The 18,295-nt window shown below is 34.0% G+C and overlaps 1 protein-coding gene across 3 annotated transcripts in view; it reads right to left on the reverse strand.

Moving 5' to 3' along the window:
• Positions 1 to 1,378: 1,378 nt before the first annotated feature.
• The window catches only part of CCSER1 (coiled-coil serine rich protein 1), a 1,309,738-nt gene continuing 1,292,821 nt past the window's right edge, over positions 1,379 to 18,295 (reverse strand). For 2 of the 3 annotated variants that reach the window (XM_058719574.1, XM_058719575.1), the window contains exon 11: positions 1,379 to 2,035. In XM_058719574.1, the coding sequence (XP_058575557.1) occupies positions 1,550 to 2,035 (486 nt within the window). In that variant the 3' untranslated portion in view covers positions 1,379 to 1,549. The remainder of the gene's footprint in view (positions 2,036 to 18,295) is intronic. The other variant, XM_058719576.1, reaches the window with a different exon arrangement.

The following is an 18,295-nucleotide window of genomic DNA, read 5'->3' on the forward strand; positions in this document are numbered from 1 at the left end:
AAGCAGATTATCTAGTCAGATGCCATGCTAAAACTGCTATCTTAATTTCCCTTTATTCATTTCATTTGTACATGCTGATGGATTCTATCTTCCAAAGAATGCAAGGGAAACAGATCATGCAGTACGTATGACAACGTCAATTTGCATGGACTATGCCTAATGTGGATAAACTTACTAGCTTTTATCTTTGTACAAGAAAATTGCAGCCCTGATTCTTACTGTTTTAAATCTATTTATTTAATTTTTTTATTTACTTATTTATTTCTATAGCTGCATACAGCTCTGTGATTAATGAAACATAAAGGAATTGTTTAGATTTATTGATCTATCTCATGTGCACTTAAGTATAAAACATATCAGGCCTCATTTGTTAAAGAAAAGTGTTTCCCGTCAAATGAGTTTTAAATATTTCTGTTAGAGATTTATTTCTAAGATCAAATTGCCAAAGTTGACATATATTTTACTTTTTCTTCTAAATCTAGATGACTGAATTGTCAGAATAGTGTATACTGGGCTACCAAGAAACTGACTTTCTGTTCCTCAACTCATCATGTAGAATCATTCATATACAGTGGGCAAAACTGGACATACATAAAAATAAGTGAAAATGTTAAAAAAATTCAAAGAAAGTGAAATAAAATGGTTTTCTTAGAATGTTCCATCCTTCATATTTTAAAAAATACACTGATACTGCCATGACAGTGACTCAAAGAGTACAGCATGTCACACTTTATGCATCATTTGACAAAATTCAGTCAACTTTACCACCTCACTGTGTTGTATCATACTATTTCAACATCTATAGCAAAATGGGAAGCAAAAATTTTTCAAAGATCAGAGCTGTCATTCTCTATTTGGATAGCAATTACTCAGTCTGAAATCCTTTGTGAACCAGTATGAACTAAACATTTAGAGGATAAAAGAAATAGCCATTTCCCCCTTAATAGTATGGCAAGATAAGCTTGAATGTATGTAATAGAGAGACAAATGTGTCTCTAGGTTACATGCAAGCAAGCTTCATTCTTGAAATAAATACACATCAAATATAAGACTTTAAAATCCCTCTTTTCTTCTCCTTCTATTAACTATGTAATTTAAGATTCTTTACAGTTCCTTTACCTATTTATTCCTCACGTCTATTTTCACAGTAACACCATTAAGTGAACAGAGTGCTATTTGATATTACCTTCTGAAACGTCAATGCAGATAAGTGACTGATAAAGATAAATTATGGACTATATAAACCAACAAGATGGTCCCATTTATTATATATATAAATGTATATATATATATGTGTGTATATATGTATACACATATATATATACACATATATATATAAACACACATATATATGTGTCTTCAAGGCTATTAAACCTAATTCAATTAACATGCCTGAACCTTCATTCTAAAAAAAAAAAAAAAGTGTACAATTCTTTGTTTATAACTAAAAATAAAAAAGTAGTAAGAATGTGACAATTTAAATGTGAGCTATGCACGAGAAACACTAACCATCCTTACCCTACCCAGAGACGGGGACAGGGTGATTTAATTACCCATCCTGCTGGCCTAGAGTTTGCAGCTCCGTGGTGTGTAAATTGTGATGGAGGAAAACATTCTTCCTGCTGTACATGTGTAAAGAGATTGGCCCTCTGGGTGGTTGTCCAAACCTTCCTGTGAATGTTGAATGCTGTCGGGCCACAACAGCTGGGTCCTTTGGTTTCTCTGAGAAGGCAGAGGGCCCTTCGGTCTTAGCTGTTGGCTTCAGAGAGTTTTGCCCTCCAGTGGCCCGTAAATTCTGGGTGACCTCTGATGTGAGGGTTTCATAAGTTCCTCTTGAGTGTTTGATAACTTCCACTAGTTCCTTGTCCTTCAAAAAATTACTTAAACATAGACTTGATAGTTGACAGGTCTTACTTTTGTAGGGGCTTGTCTGGTCAGCTGCTGTGTATCTAAAACGGTCCTCGGTGGGAGTATGCATTGCTTTTCTGTCCCTTGTGCTGAGGCTTTGGCTCACAATTCGATTTCGATATGTAGCCTAAAGACACAAAAAAGGGAAAGATGTCTTTAAAAAATACATTCATAGCATACATCGAATACAGAGTAGTATTTTCACATTTGTGTACAAAACTCTAAATTTTCAACAAGACTTAATATATATATATATATATATATATATATATATACACACACACACACACATATATATACACATATGTATACGTATGTATATATATGTGTATATATATATATATTTCATGAGATTAAATTTCCCAGTGCAGTACTGCTACAAATTGTGGTTAAATTGATAATTTACCATAAAAGACATTTTTAAAATAGTTTTTTCTTTTTTTGGAGCAGTTTAGTTTTACAACAAAATTGAGAGGAAAGTACAGAGATTTCTCTTATACCCCCTGCTCCACACAATCATAATCTCCCCCATTATCAACATCAGTCACCAGAATGGTACATTTTTTTTCATCAATGATAAAACTACAGTGACACATAATTAATACAAGTCCATAGTTTACCTTAGGGTTCACTCTATGAGCTGCACATTCTATAGGTTTGAACAAATTAATAATGATACTTACCTATTAAAATATCATGCAGACTACTTTCACCGCCTAAAAATCCTATGTGCTCTGCCTAATCATCTCTTACTTCTCCCCTGAACCCTGGGAACCACTGATCTTTTTATTGTCTCCATAGCTTTGCCTTTTCCACTATGCTGTATAGTTGCAATTATACAGTATGTATGTAGTCTTTTCAGGTTGGCTTATTTCACTTAGTAACATGTATCTAAATTTCCCTCATGTCTTTTCATGGCTTGATAACTTATTTCTTTTTAGCACTGAACTAAAAGGCCTTTTGAAATTTGTTTAATTTCCTAAATTTGAATTCTATAGTTTTATCTGAGGATTCAGATTACTTTACTAAGTAATACACACTCCTAAATGAGGCTAATCATTTTTGTTGAATGTAAAATATGTAAGTATATCCTAAGAGAGTTTTAGAACTACCAGTATCATGATTTGTATCAGCAAGGTGGTAACCTAGAAAATTAAGGAACCAAAAACGAAGTCACTACAATGACCTAAGGAGAACAACAGAACACTTAGAAAAAATTTCAGCAGGGGTTTAACTTAGACTTTTGGTTGTACTTTGCTAATCAGAAAAAAATCTGGCCAATGAGTATATACTATCTTCTTCCTCACAAGAACTTTGGATTATAATGATAGAAACAAGGCATAGGGGCTCCTGGGTGGCTCAGTCAGTAAGCTTTGACTCTTGGTCTCAGCTCAGGTCACAATCTTGCTGTTTGTGGATTCAAGACCCGCATGGGGCTCTGCCTTGGCAATGCAGAGCCTGCTCTCCCTCTGTCTCTGCCCCTTCCCCACTTGTGATGCCTCTATCTCTCTCAAAATAAACAAACTAAAAAAAAATAAAGAACCAAGGCATAGCTCATTGAATCATGGTACAGAGGAAGCAAAGATTATTAAGCTGGCACCAGAAATCCTTTTGAAGAGAGCCTTGGCTTGGTTTAGAAACATAAGCCGAGATAGAAATTGACGAGCTGGTTTACAGCTTCAGAGGCAAAAAGTGATAGATGTATTGTATTATATAGAAGGAGGAAAGAGAAGAGTGTAGAGTAACGCAGTAGGATGGTACACAAGGTGCTGAGGAAGCCAATGAAAATTTCCTCATATTTGCCATCTAGATGGTGTTATTTTAAATACTTGTCATTTCATCGATCCCTAGAAAACCATTTCTCCAAAAATGATCTCTGTATTGAGTCCCAATTTGCTTATCCAGCTGTCATCACTTTGATTAATTAAATATATTTGACATAAAACCAAATCAAACTTGATTCTGAAACCTATTCTTCCCCAAATGCCCTCATTCTCAATAAATGGTCCCACTATCAAGCCAACACCTGAAAATTACCTTTGCTTTCTCTTTTCCTCATGTCCCTTTAAATCAAGTTCTCGCTGATGGGCTGCAAAAATGCAACCTCAAGTCATCCACTTTTCTTACATACACCCTATCTTCCTAACTCAATTCTCTGGCACATATTAAGCATTTAAGAAATGCTGAATAAAGTTTCTCTGCTTGAGATAATACTTAGTGAGTATATATTATATTCCAAGCATTATTCTAGTACTCTTACATATTTAATTGTCACAAGAGTCTTTTGAGGTAGCTTTTATTATCCCTATTACAGGCATACCTTGGAGATGCTGCAGGTTTAATTCCAGACCACTGCAATAAAGCTAATATCACAATAAACAAGTCAAATGATTTTTTTAGTTCCCAGTGCATACAAAATAATGGTACACGATAGTCTATTAAGTATATAATAGCATTCTGTCTAAAAAAAACAATGTATATATATTCACTAAAAATATTTTATTGCTAAAAAATTCTAACCATCTTCTAAGCTTTCAGGGAGTGTTTTTTGTTTGTTTGTTTGTTTGTTTGTTTGTTTGTTTGTTTGTTTTTGCTGGTGGAAGGTCTTGCTCTGACATTGCTGGCTGCTGACTTAGGGTGGTTGTTGCTCAAGGTTGGAGTGACCAGCCACTTCTTAAAATAAGACAATGAAGTTTGTTGCACTGATAGACTCTCCGTTTCACAAATGATTTCTCTATACCATGTGATGTTGTTTCATAGCATTTTACTCACAGAACTTGTTTCTTTTTTTTTTTAATTTTTTTAACGTTTATTTATTTTTGAGACAGAGAGAGAGCATGAACAAGGGAGGGTCAGAGAGAGAGGGAGACAGAATCTGAAGCAGGCTTCAGGCTCTGAGCTGTCAGCACAGAGCCTGATGCGGGGCTCAAACCCACAGACTGTGAGATCATGACCTGAGCCGAAGTCAGACGCTCAACCGACTGAGCCACCCAGGTGCCCCCACAGAACTTGTTTCAAAATTGGAGTCAATTCTCTAAAATCCTGCTGCTGCTTTGTCAACTAAGTTTATGTAATATTCTATATCCTATGCTGTCATTACAACAGTTTCATAGCATCTTCACCAGAAGTAGTTTCTATCTCAAGAAACTGCTTTCTTTGCTCATCCATAAGAAGCAACTCTTCATACATTAAAGTTTTATCATGCGATTTCAGCAATTCAGTCACATTCAGTCTCCAGTTCTGATTCTAGCTCTCTTGCTATTTCCACCACATCTGCACTTACTTCCTTCACTCAAGTCTTGAAGCCCTCAGTCATCCATGAGGGTTGGAATCAACTTCTTGAAAACTCCTGTTAATGTTGACTTTTTACCTCTTCCCATGAACCATGAATATTCTTAAAGACTTTTGGAATGGTGAATCCTTTCCATAAGGTTTTCAATGGATATGCCAAGATCCATCAGAGGAATCACTATTTATAGCAGCAGCTATAGCTTTACAAGATGTATATCTTAAATAATGAGACTTGAAAGTTGAAATGACTCCTTGATCCATGGGCTGCAAAATGGATGTTGTGTTAGCAGGTATAAAAACATCAATCCCATTGTTGCATATCTCCAACAGAGCTCTTGAATGACCAGTTGCATTGTCAATGGTTATTTCAAAAGGAATCTTTTTTTTTTCTGACTCTAGGTCTCAACAGTGGGCTTAAAATATTCACTAAGCCATGCTGTAGACAGATGTACTATCATCCAAGCTTTGTTGTTCCACTTATAGAGCACAGGCAGACTATATTTCATATAAGTTTTAAAGTTCCTAGGATTTTCAGAATGGTAACAGAGCACTGGCTTCAACTTGAAGTCACCAGCTGCATTAGCCCCTAACAAGAGAGTCAGCCTGTCCTTTGAAGCTTTGAAGACAGGGATCGACTTCTCCTCGCTAGCAATGAAAATCCTAGATGGCATCTTCTTTCAATAGAAGACTATTTGACTACATTGAAAGTCTGTTGTTTGGTATAGCTACCTTCACTCATTATCTTAGCTAGATCTTCTAGATAACTTGCTAGAACTTCTAAGTCAGCACTTGCTGCCTCACCTTGCACTTTGATATTATAGAAATGGTTTCTTTCCTTAAACCTCATGAACCAGACTCTTGTAATTTCATACTTTTCTTCTTCAGCTTCCTTACCTCTCAGCCTTCACAGAATTGGAGAAAGTTGGGGCCTTGCTGGGGATTAGGCTGTGGCTTAAGGGAATGTTGTAGCTGGCTTGATCTTCATCTCAGACCACTAAAGCTTTCTCCATATAAGCAATAAGTTTATTTCACTTTTTTTTAATCATTCATGTGGTTACTGGTGTAGCACTTTTATTATTATTATTTTTTTTTATTTTAGAGCATGCAGAGTGGGGGAAGAGGGGCAGAGGGAGAGAGAGAATTTTAAGCAGGCTCCACGTTCAGGACCAGCTGGACACAGACCTCAGGATCATGACCTGAGCAGAAATCAAGAGTCGGGCACTAAACCGACTGAGCCACCCAGGTGCATTTAATTTCCCTCAAGAAGTTTTCCTTTACAGTCACAATTCGGCTGTTTGGCAAGAGACTGTGCAGTCAGGCTCTCTTGGCTTTCCATGTATCCTCTTCACTAAGCTTAGTCATGTCTAGATTTTGATATAAGTTGAGAGATGTGCAACTCTTTCTTTACCTTGGCCACTTGGAGGCCACTGTAGTGTTACTAATTGTCATAATCTAAATACTGTTGTGTCCCAGGGAATAGGGAGGCTCAAGGACAGGGGGAGAGAGTTGAGGGAGTGGCTGGTTGGCAAAACAGTCAGAACACACACAACATTTATCATTTCCCATCTTATATAAGTGCAGTTTGTGGCAACCTAAAAATACAACACTAATCATAGAGGACTAGGACAAATATAAAAACAATGAGTATTTTAAAATATTGCAAGATTACAAAAATGTGACACAGAGACAGAAAGTGAGCAAATGATGTTGGAAGAATGGTGCTCATGGAATGGCTCGTGCAGCACAAAGCTTCAATTTGTAAAAAATGTAAAGTGCAATGAAACAAGGTATGGATGTATATTGACTGGAAAATGGAAGTACAGTGAGTTTGTATCCCTGCAGATAGTGTGGGATAGACAGTCTGCTTGATTTAACACCAGTTACTGGCCTCCCAGTATTCCCACATATTTCTAAAATGTATCACAACTTACTAAAATTTGCTAAAATACATACAGAACAATACTGTAATTTGGTATGGAAACCAATTTGACAGTAAATTTCATATATTAAAAAATAAAAAAAAATAAATAAATAAACTCATGCTTGAAGATTATCATTAATGACATGAATCTCCCCAATTTTTCATAAAACTAGAGCTTGTTAGGGGATATCTTCAGGCTGTCCTTACACTCCGTGATTTCAAATTGAGATATTTTGCTAAACATTCCTTTTCTCTTTCTTTCTTTTTAAATACTGTCTTCAGGAGCGCCTAGGTGGCTCAGTTGGTTAAGCGTCTGACTTCAGCTCAGGTCACGATCTCACAGTTGGTGAGTTTGTGCCCTGTGTCAGGCTCTGTGCTGACAACTCAGAGCCTGGAGCCTGCTTCGGATTCTGTGTCTCCCTCTCTCTCTGCCCCTCCCCCACTCATGCTCGCTCTCTCTCTGTCTCTCAAAAATAAACATTTAAAAAATACTTCTTCAGATTTGTAGGAAACTGTGATTTTAACTTTCTTACCTTTATTTTTTTCCTTTAATTTCAGTATAGTTAATATACAAGGTTATATTAGTTGCAGATGTACATTACAATGATTCAGCGGTGCCTCAGTGGTGCAGTTAAGTGTCCACCTCTTGATCTTAGCTCAGGTCATGATCTTGTGGCTCCTGAGTTTGAGCCCTGCGATCAAGAGCCTGCTTGGGATTCTGTCTCTCCTTCACCCTGCCTTCCCCCCACTTGTGCGTGTATGCACTCTCTCTCTCGCCTCTCTCTCTCTCTCTTGTTCTGTCTCTCAAAAATAAACATTAAAAAAATACAATAATTCAACGTTCCATATATTACTCAGTGCTAACCAAGATATGTATACTCTTAATCCACTTCACCTATTTCACCCATCTCCCCACATATCTCCCCTTAGGTAACCCACTGTTAGTACTCTAAAGCTAAAAGTCTGCGTTTTTTTCTTTTTCTTTCTTTTTTCCTTTGCTTTCTTTCTTAAAATCCACATATAAATGAAATCATATCGTATTTTTCTCCCTCTGATTGGCTTATTGTGCTTAGCATTAAACTCTCTAGATCCGTCTATGCTGTTGTAAATGGCAGGATTTCATTCCCTTTAATGACTGGATAATACTCTAGATCTATACCACATCTTCGTTATCTATTTATCTATGGATTGATACTTGGGTTGCTTCCATAATTAGGCTATTATAAATAATGCAATAAACATAGGAGTGCATTTATCTCTTTAAATTAGTGTTTTCAGTAAATTAGTATTTCAGTAAATACCCAGTAGTGCAATTACTGGATCATAAGGTAGTTCTTTTTTTTTTTTTTTTTTTTTTTTTTAATTTTTGAGGACCCTCCATACTGTCTTCCAAAGTGGCTGTACCAGTCTGCATTCCCACCAACAGTGCAAGATGGTTCCTTTTTCTTCACATCCTTGCCAACACCTGTTGTTTCTTGTGTTTTTAATTTTAGTTATGCTGACAAGTATAAGGTGATATCTTGTAATTTTGATTTGCATTTCCCTGATGTTGAGAAACGTTGAGCATCTTTTCATGTGTTTGTTGGCCATTTGTATGTCTTCTTTAGAGAAATGTCTGTCATGTCTTCTGGATTATTTTTTTATTTTTATTTTTTGGATTTTTTATTTTTTTATTTGGATTATTTTTGGGGGATTATTTAATTTTAGGGGTGTTGTAGAAGACTTGTAGAAGTTCTTTATATATTTTGGATACTAATCCTTTGTTGGATCTATCCTATTCACTAGGTTGCCTTTTAGTTTTGTTTGTTGTTTCCTTCTGCTGTGCAGAATCTTTTTAATTTTATGTAGTCCCTATAGTTTATTTTTGCTTTTGTTTCCTTTGCCTCAGAAGACCTATCCAGAAAGAAGCTGTTACAATAGATATGCAGAGGAATTACTGCGTCTAATCTCTTTTAGGATTTTTATGGTTTCAGGTCTCACATTTAGGTCTTCAATCCATTTTGAGCTTATTTTTGTGTATGGCATTAGATAGTGGTCCAGTTTCATTCCTTTGTATGTAGCTCTCTGGTTTTCACACCACCATTTGTTGAAGAGTGCCTTTTACACACTGCATATGCTTACTTCCCATGTTGAAGATTAATTGACCATACAATGATCTGTGAATTTCAGGGCTTTCAATTCTGTTCCATTGATCGATGTGTGTTGTGGCAGTACCATACTGTTTTGATTACTACAGCTTTGTAGTATAACTTGACATCTAGAATTGTGATACCTCCAGTTTTGTTTTTCTTTTTCAAAATTGCTTTGGATATTTGGTTCTTTTGTGGTTCATTCAAATTTTAGAGTGGTTTGTTCTACTTCTGTGAAAAATACTATTGGTGTTTTCATAGGGATTGCATTAAATCTATGGATTGCTTTGGCCAGTGTATATTATTAGACATTTTAACAATACTTGTTCTTCCAGTCTGTGAGCACAGAATATCTTTCCATTTGTGCCATCCTCAATTTCTTTCATTGATGTTTTATACTTCTCAGAGTATAGTATACTGAGTATACTCAGTATACTGAGTATAGTATACAGTATACTGAGTATACTCAGAGTATACTCAGAGTATACTTCTCACCTCCTTGGTTAAGTTTATTTCTATGTATTTTATTATTTTTTTGCTGCAATTGTAAATGGGATTGTTTTCTTAATTTCTCTGCTGCTTCATTATTACTGTATATAAATGCAACAGATTTCTGTACAATGATTTTGTGTCATGTGAACTCAGTGAATTCACTTATCAGTTCTAGTTGTTTTGGGTGTAATCTTCTCAGGTTTTGTATGTAGAGTATCATATGATCAGCAAATAGTGAAAGTTTTACCTCTCTCTTACCAATTTGGACACCTTTTATTTCTTTTTGTTGTCTGATTGCTAAATATAGGACTTCTAGTACTATGTTGCATAAAAGTAGTGAGAGTGAACATTCTTGTCTTGTTCATGATATCAGAAGAAAAGTTCTCAGTTTGTCCCCATGGAGTTTAATGTTAGCTGTGGGTTTTTCATACATGGCCTTTATTATGTTGAGATATGTTCCTGTAAACCTACTTTGGTAGGGTTTTTATCATGAATGGATGTTGTACTTTGTCAAATGTTTTTTCCCCATCTACTGAAATGATCATATATTTTTTTCATTTTTTTCATTGATGTGATGTATACATTGATGGATTTGCAAATATGGAACCACTCTATATCCCAATAAAAAATTCCACTTGATCATGGTGAATTATTTTTTTAAATATATTGTTGGATTCAGTTTGAAAATATTTTGTTGAGTATTTTTGCATTTATGTCCATGAGAGATATTTGCCTGTAGTTCTCTGTTTTTTGTGTGGTCTTGGTATCAGTGTAATGCTGGCCTCATGTAATGAATTCAGATATTTTGCTCTCTCTTCTGCTTTTTGGGAAAAAAAAATGAGAAGACTAGGTGTCAACTCTTCTTTAAATATTTGGAAGAATTGGCCTGTGAAGATACCTGCTCCTGGATTTTTGTTTGTTGGAAGTTTTTTGATTACTGATTCAATTTCATTGCTGGTAATCAGTCTGCTCAAAGTTTCTTTTTCTTACTGTTTCAGTTTTGGTATGTTGTATGTTTCTAAGAATTTATCCATTTCTTCTAGGTTGTCCAATTTGTTAGTATATAATTTAATAATATTCTCTTATAATCCTTTGTATCTCTGTGCTATTGGTTGTTATTTCTGCTCTTGCATTTCTTATTTTGTTTGAATGTTCTCTATTTTTAATGAGTCTGGCTAGAAGTTTATCAGTTTTATTCTTTTCAAAGAAACATCTGGCTTAATCAGTTTGTTCTGTTGGGTTTTCTTTCTTTCTTTCTTTCTTTCTTTCTTTCTTTCTTTCTTTCTCTCTCTCTCTCTCTCTCTCTCTCTCTCTCTCTTTTTTCCTTTCTTTCTTGTTTTCTCTCTCTCTTTCTTTCATTTTTTTGTTTAGTTTCTATATCATTTATTTCTTCTCTAATCTTTGTTTCCTCCCTTCTGCTGGTTTAGGGGTTTCTTGCTGTTGTGTAGCTTATTTAGGTGTAAGGTTAGTTCATTTATTTGAGGTATTTCATGCTTCTTGAGGTAGCCTTGTATCGCTATAAACTCTTTTTAGAACAAATTTTGTTGTATCCCAAAGATTTTGGAGCATTGTGTTATCATTTTCATTTGTCTCCATGTATTGTCTTTTAATTTCCCCTTTGATTTCTTGGTTGACAGACTCATTGTTTAGTAGCATGTTAGTTAATATCCATGTGTTTGTGCTCTTTCCAAATTAGTTTCTTGTGGTTGATATCAAGTTTCGTATAGCCTTGTGGTAAAAAAACAAACAAATAAAAAACATGGTGTGACTTTAATCTTTTGAATCTTAAATCTGTTGAGACTTGTTTCATGGCCTACTATGTGATCTATTCTGGAGAATGTCCCATGAGTGCTTGACAAGTATGTTTATTGTGCTATTTTTTTATGGAATGTTCTGAATATATCTGTTAAATCCATCTGACCCATTGTGTCATTCAAAGCCACTGCCTTATTGGTTTTCTGTTTGGATGATCTGACTGATGTAAGTAGGGTGTTAAATTCTCCTACTATTATTATATTCGTATCAATTAGTTTCTTCATGTTTGTTATTACTATTTTATGCATTTGGATGTTTTCATGTTAGGGGCATAAATATTTACAATTGTTATACCTTCTTACTGTGTTTTCCCATTTATGGATATATAGTGTCCTTCTTTATCTCTTGTGCAATGTTTGTTTTAAAGTCTATTTGTGTGAAATAAATATTGCTACCCTTGCTTTCTTTTGACATGCATTTGCATGTTAAACATTTCTTCATTCCCTCACTTTCAATCTGCATGTGTCTTTAGGTCTGTCTCTTCTGGGCAGCATATAAGTGGTTTTTTGTTTGTTTTTTTTAATCCATTCTGTCACCCTGTGTCTTTTCATTGGAGCATTAATTATTGATAGGTATGCTTGTCTTGCCATATTGCTACTTGTTTTGTGGTTTGTTTGTTGGGTTTTTTTTTTTTGTAGTTTTCATTTGTTTCTTCTCTTGCTCTCTTCTCTCACCATCAGTTGGTCTTCTTTGGTGATATACTTGGATTCCTTTCTCTTTGTTTTTTGCATATGTATTATTAATTTTTGATTTGTGGTTACCATTAGGCTTGTATATAACATTCTGCATATAGCTGTTTATAATAAGTTTATGATCACTTAAGTTTGAGCCCATTCTTTACTCCTCTCCTCACCACGTTTTAGGTATATGTTGTTATACTTTACATCATTTTATTTTTGGTTCCTTTTTTAGCTCCAATGTTACTTTGTGTATTTGAGACTTCTCTTGCTTCTTGAGGTAGGCCTGTCTTGCTATATACCTTCCTCTTAGGACTGCCTTTGCTGAATCCCAAAGGTTCTAGAGTGTCATGTTTTCATTTTCATTTGCTTTCATGTATTTTTTTTTAATTTCTCTTTAATTTCCCAGAAAAACTCATTAATTCTTTAGTAGGGTGTTAACCTCCATATATTTGTGGTCTTCCCAAATTTTTTCTTGTGGTTGGCTTCAAATTTCATAGTGTTGTGGTATGAAAATATGCATGGTATGATCTCAAATTTTTGTACTTGTGGATGCCTGATTTGTGACCCAGTATGTGATGAATTCCGGAGAATGTTCCATGTGCACATGAGAAGAATGTGCATTCTGCTGCTTTAGGATGAAATATTCTGAATATATCTGTTAAATCCATCTGGTCTAGGTATCACTCAAAGCAATTGTTTACTTGTTGATTTTTCTGCTTAAACAATCTATCCATTGCTAGAAGTAGGGTTTTAAAATCCCCTAGTATTATAGTATTATTATTGATGATTTTCTTTATATTCATAGTTGTCCTCAATTAGGCAAGTGGTTTGGAGCTTTATACTCTTGCATCAACTAGTTATTGGACATTGGCAGCCTCTGAGAAAGGGGTGTAACCTTTTCTATTCTCTTTTCTTTTCTTTCCTCTCTTCTTATTTGAGGGAAAAGTCCCCAAGAGGAACTTATTTTTTAAGTGCTATTAGCTGCCAACATTAGATCTTAAAGAAACGAACATTCATTCAATTCTCTTCCAATTCTACATTTAGAATATAACATTTTACATGTTTTGGAACATGTTTAGACAAACATAGGAAAGATACTCTTGAATAAAAATACAAAAATATACTTTGGCACATATATATTTGTATATTGTTACCCTGGCACAGATGGAAATAATTTCCTAAACATGCTGCTAATTGATGTTAATTCCTTCTGAAGCTCTTTGGGATCACATCCGCCAAAGAGAATTTTCAGTACATATGCCTAGCCATATCTTTCTCAAAACTAGAATTAAATTAAATTATACTCACATAATTGCTAGTTTTTAGATGTTTTAGTTATCAAATAACTATTTTATTATCTATTCTTAAACTTCCTAGAAGATTAATGGATGGCAAATTTAATGATTAATAGTCAAATGTGAACATTATAATACAGTGAGTTTTATTTCCCTATAAATTTTTCCTCTAATTTCTTCACTGGAGCCATATACTCTGCATTTTATTGAATTTAAGGTGATGGATTTTAAAACACATTATTTTATATACTAGTAAGAAAAGTAAAACAAAAAAATTAAAAAAAACACATGATGCCAATTAAAAACAAATGAAAACCATGTTAACTTCCTTATTACAACTGGTGTGACCTATCAACCCGTCACACCAACCTCTTATTGTATTTTCTTTTGTCTTCAGTTCCTTTTCTTAGGTTTGATAGATAGTCCTTTTGCATTTATCTCAATGATACAGCTTTGTTAGATATGATGATATTCTCTTTTTACATTTCATAAGGCATTTTGTTTCTGAAGGGAGTATGGAATTGAAGGCATGGTATACCTTTCCATTTGTTTGTGTTGTCTTCACTTTCTTTCATTAATGTCTTCTAGTTTTCAGAGTATAGTTCCTCCCCCTCATTGGTTAAGTTTATTCCTAAGTATTTGATTATTTTTGGTGTAATTGGAAATGAGTTGTTTTCTTAATTTATTTCTGCTACTTTGTTATTAGTGTATAGAATTGCAACAGATATCTGTATATTAATTTTGTATCCTGCAACTTTACTGAATTCACTTATCAGTTTTTTAGTTTTTTGGTGGAGTCTTTAGGGTTTTCTATATATAGTATCATGTTTTCTGCAAATAGAAATGGTTTTACTGCTTCCTTATCAATTTGGATGCCGTTAATTTCTTTTTCTTGTCTGATTGCTGCAGTGAGGAATTCCAGTACTATGTTGAATAAAAACAGTGAAAGTGGACATCCTTGTATTGTTCTTGAACTTAGGGGAAAAGCTTTCAGTTTTTCAACATTGAGTTTGATGTTAGTTGTGGGTTTTTCATATATGGCTGTTATTATGTTAAGGTATGGTCCCTCTAAACTTATTGTTGAGAGTTGTCATGAATAGATGTTGTACTTTATAAAATGCTTTTTCTTCATCTAATGCACTGATCATAGGGTTTTATCATTCTTCATATTATTATGATGTATCTCATTGACTTGAGAATATTGAACCACAACTGCATACCTAGAATAAATCCCACTTGATCATAAGTGATTTTTTAATACATTGTTAAATTTGGTTTGCTAATACTTTGCTGAGGATTTTTTTGTCTGTGTTCATTAGAAATACTGGCCTGTAATTTACTTTTTTGTAGTTTCTCTGTGTCTTTGGTTCTGGTATCAGGGTAATTCTGGCCTCATACAATGAAATTGTAAGTTTTTCATCCTCATTTTGGAAAATATTTTTTGGAATAGTTTGAGAAGAATACGCATTAACTCTTCTTTAAATGTTTGGTAGAATTCACCTGTGAATGCATCTGGTCTTGGACTTTTATCAGTAATTTTTTGCTTAGTGGTTTAATTTCATAAATTAGTAATTGGTCGTTCAAGTGATCTATTTCTTCCTAATTTAGTTTTAGAAGATTGTGCTTTTATATGAATTTATTCCTTCTAGGTTGTCCAATTTGTTGGTATATAATTTTTCATAATATTCTGTTACAATGCTTTATATTTTGAATCCTCTCCCTTTTGTCCTTGAGAAATCTGGCTAAAGGTTATCAATTTTATCTTTCCTGAGAACCAGCTCCTGGCTTCATTAATCTTTTCTATTGTATTTGTAGTCTCAGTTTCATTTATTTCTGCACTAACCTTTATTATTTCTTTCCTTCTACTAGCCTTGGGCTTTGTTTGTTCTTCTTTTCTAGCTCCTTTGAGTGTAAATTTAGGTTGTTTGAGATTTTTCTTGTTTCTTGAGGTAGGCATATATCACTATAAAATTACCTCTTAGAACTGCTTTTGCTGTATTCCAAAGATTTTGAACCACTTTGTTTTCATTTTCATTTGTTTCCATGTATTTTTTTTATTTCCTCTTTGATTTTTTGGTTGATTTTTTTCATTGCTAAATACCATATGGTTTCCCTTTTGTTTTTGTGTTCTTTTTCAGAATTTTTCTTGTAATTGATTTCCAGTTTCATACTAAAGTCAGAAAAAAATCTTGATATGATTTGATATGATTTTGCTCTTATTAATTAAGACTTGTTTTGTGGCCTAACATGGGAAACATTTCTGAAGAATATTGTATGTGACTTTGGAAATAATGTGTTCTGCTGTTTTGGATTCTGTATATATCTGTTAGGTCCATCTTGTCTGATATGTTGCTCAAAGCCACTGTTTTCTTTTTGGTTTTCTGTCTGAATGATCTATCCATTGATGTAAGTAGATGATGGTATTACTGTCCATTTCTCCCTTTATGACTAGAGTATTTGCTTTAGGTATTTAAGTGCTTCTATGTGTGGTGCATACATATTTACTATTATATCCTCTTTGTGGATTGATCCCTTTATCATTATCAGTGCCCTTGTTTCCTGATACTGACTTGGGGTTTTGTTTGTTTTAGAGAGAGAGTGTACCTGTGAGCAAGGAAGAGGGGCAGAAGGGGATATATTTCTATCTCTATCATCTCTATCTACCTATCTATCATCTGTCTGTCTGTCTGTCTGTCTGTCTATCTGAGAGAGAGAGAGAAAATCTGAAGCAGACTCCATGCTTAGCGCAGAACCTGATGAGGGGCTCAATCCCATAACTGTGGGATCATGACCTGAGCTGAAATCAAGAGGTGGACACTCAACTGACTGAGCCACCAGGTGCCACTCTACAGACTTTGTTTTAAAGTCTATTTTATCTAAGTATTGCTACCTGATTTTTTCCCCTTCATTCCCATTTGCAAGATATGTTTTTCTTCCTTTGATCTTTTGATTTTCAGTGTGTATGTGTCCTCAGGTCTGAAGTGAGTCTCTTGTAGGCAGCATATATATAGGTCTTGGTTTTTATCCATTCAGTCACCCTATGTCCTTTACTAGGAACATTTAGTCCATTTACATTTAAAGGAGTTACTGATTGTATGCATGGTTTCTTTTTTTCCTTGACTTTCTGTTTACAAAATAATTTGTTATAATACCAAATCATAGTAAAAGTTTTTTGAAAATATTCTTAAATGGTAATGCAACATATGTAGCATCAACATTGCATATAACTCAGCTGAGGAGAGGACGATATGAAAGTATGATAAAATCCACACATGTAAAACAATGTAAACTATGTTAACACTGCAATCTGATTGAAAGCATTGATTGTAAGATTCATCTTGATTGTGTCCTTACTGATGCCAAAGAGATGTACAGAAATCCTGCCAATGTGTATAGCTCAATTTTTGCTAAGATGATCTGATGATAGAATTAATAGGGGAGCAATATTTCAATTACTGATTAGTGACAGATATAATTTCTTTCTGAAATTTTTCTCTTTTTTGTAAACTATATTGTAATTGCTGAAAATTGTATCAGGCAACAATTTTTTATGCTTCTATAATAGTTTCTTTTATAGGATGTAATTATTTTGTTTGATTTTAAATACATTTTTTGAAAACGTTATTCACTTCACAAAAAACAGTATTGTTTTACAACACAATTGTTACTAAAAAAAATAGAAATACTTGAAACAATTCTGGAAAGCTAGCTAAAAAAATTGGCATTACATTAGAATAATTGCTAATGTTACATAGTGTTTTAACAATATTTTTAATATTATTGCTGAAAACAGCATTATTTGAATTCAAAAAAGAAGAAATAAGTATGAAATTATGTTAAAATTAGCTAGTATTATTGGTCAGAGTTCTTATAGAGGGAGAAGCTAAATATTAACTCCTGGATAATTCATACTGTGAAATATGTCTCCTGAATAAGTTCATGGTTTCCTACTAATGAGCCCTCGAGATCAAGTAAGTAAGGTATGCAATGCAGAATCCAGTACGTTTTATTTAAGAATAGACACTTTGACCCTTACACATTACCACACCGAAGTCAACTAAAATATAAGTGTCATAAGTGCAGGGATTTTGCCTGTCTTATTCAATGCTGAATTCACTGCTCCTAACAATGTCTGATATTTACTAGTAACTGCTTAATATTTATACAGTTTAAAGAAGAATATACTACCATGGGTCCTTTCCTACTGACATAGCTTATCTAATATGTAATGTTCTTTCCCTTAATATTTACCTTTCATTGGTAAGTTGATTGCTTTTATCTATGTAGATTGATTTATTACCTGGATTTTTAACCACCGTACATTGGACATGTATATTTTGCTATCTTTCTTGAAAGCAGTGGGAAATGACTCTTCCCAGGGAAAATGTCAGCTTTTCAGGGATGTTTTTTGTAGCCTCAAGTGCCTCTATCTTGTACCTTCCCCAATAAATAAACAAAACATACTATGTGACTACAACATAAAACTGGAAGAAACAAAACTTTCATAACCACCAAAGCAATATGACATTATATTTCTAGCATTAGATATCAAAGCAACTGAAAAAAATCTCTGTAAGTGCATTTTGTCAATACTGTAGAAAATTAACAGGAAGGGAGTTATTGTAGAGCAGCAGTTCTAAATCTCTTTTTTTCCCTATTTGCTAACATGACAAATAGAGACACATTTCTTTGGCCAAAACCAGAGCTATGAAAATTCTCACATTAAAATATTAACTCATCTCCCTAATCTTTTATTTATGCAAA

This window comes from Neofelis nebulosa, chromosome 3, assembly GCF_028018385.1.
Source record: "Neofelis nebulosa isolate mNeoNeb1 chromosome 3, mNeoNeb1.pri, whole genome shotgun sequence".
NCBI classification, from domain to species: domain Eukaryota; kingdom Metazoa; phylum Chordata; class Mammalia; order Carnivora; family Felidae; genus Neofelis; species Neofelis nebulosa.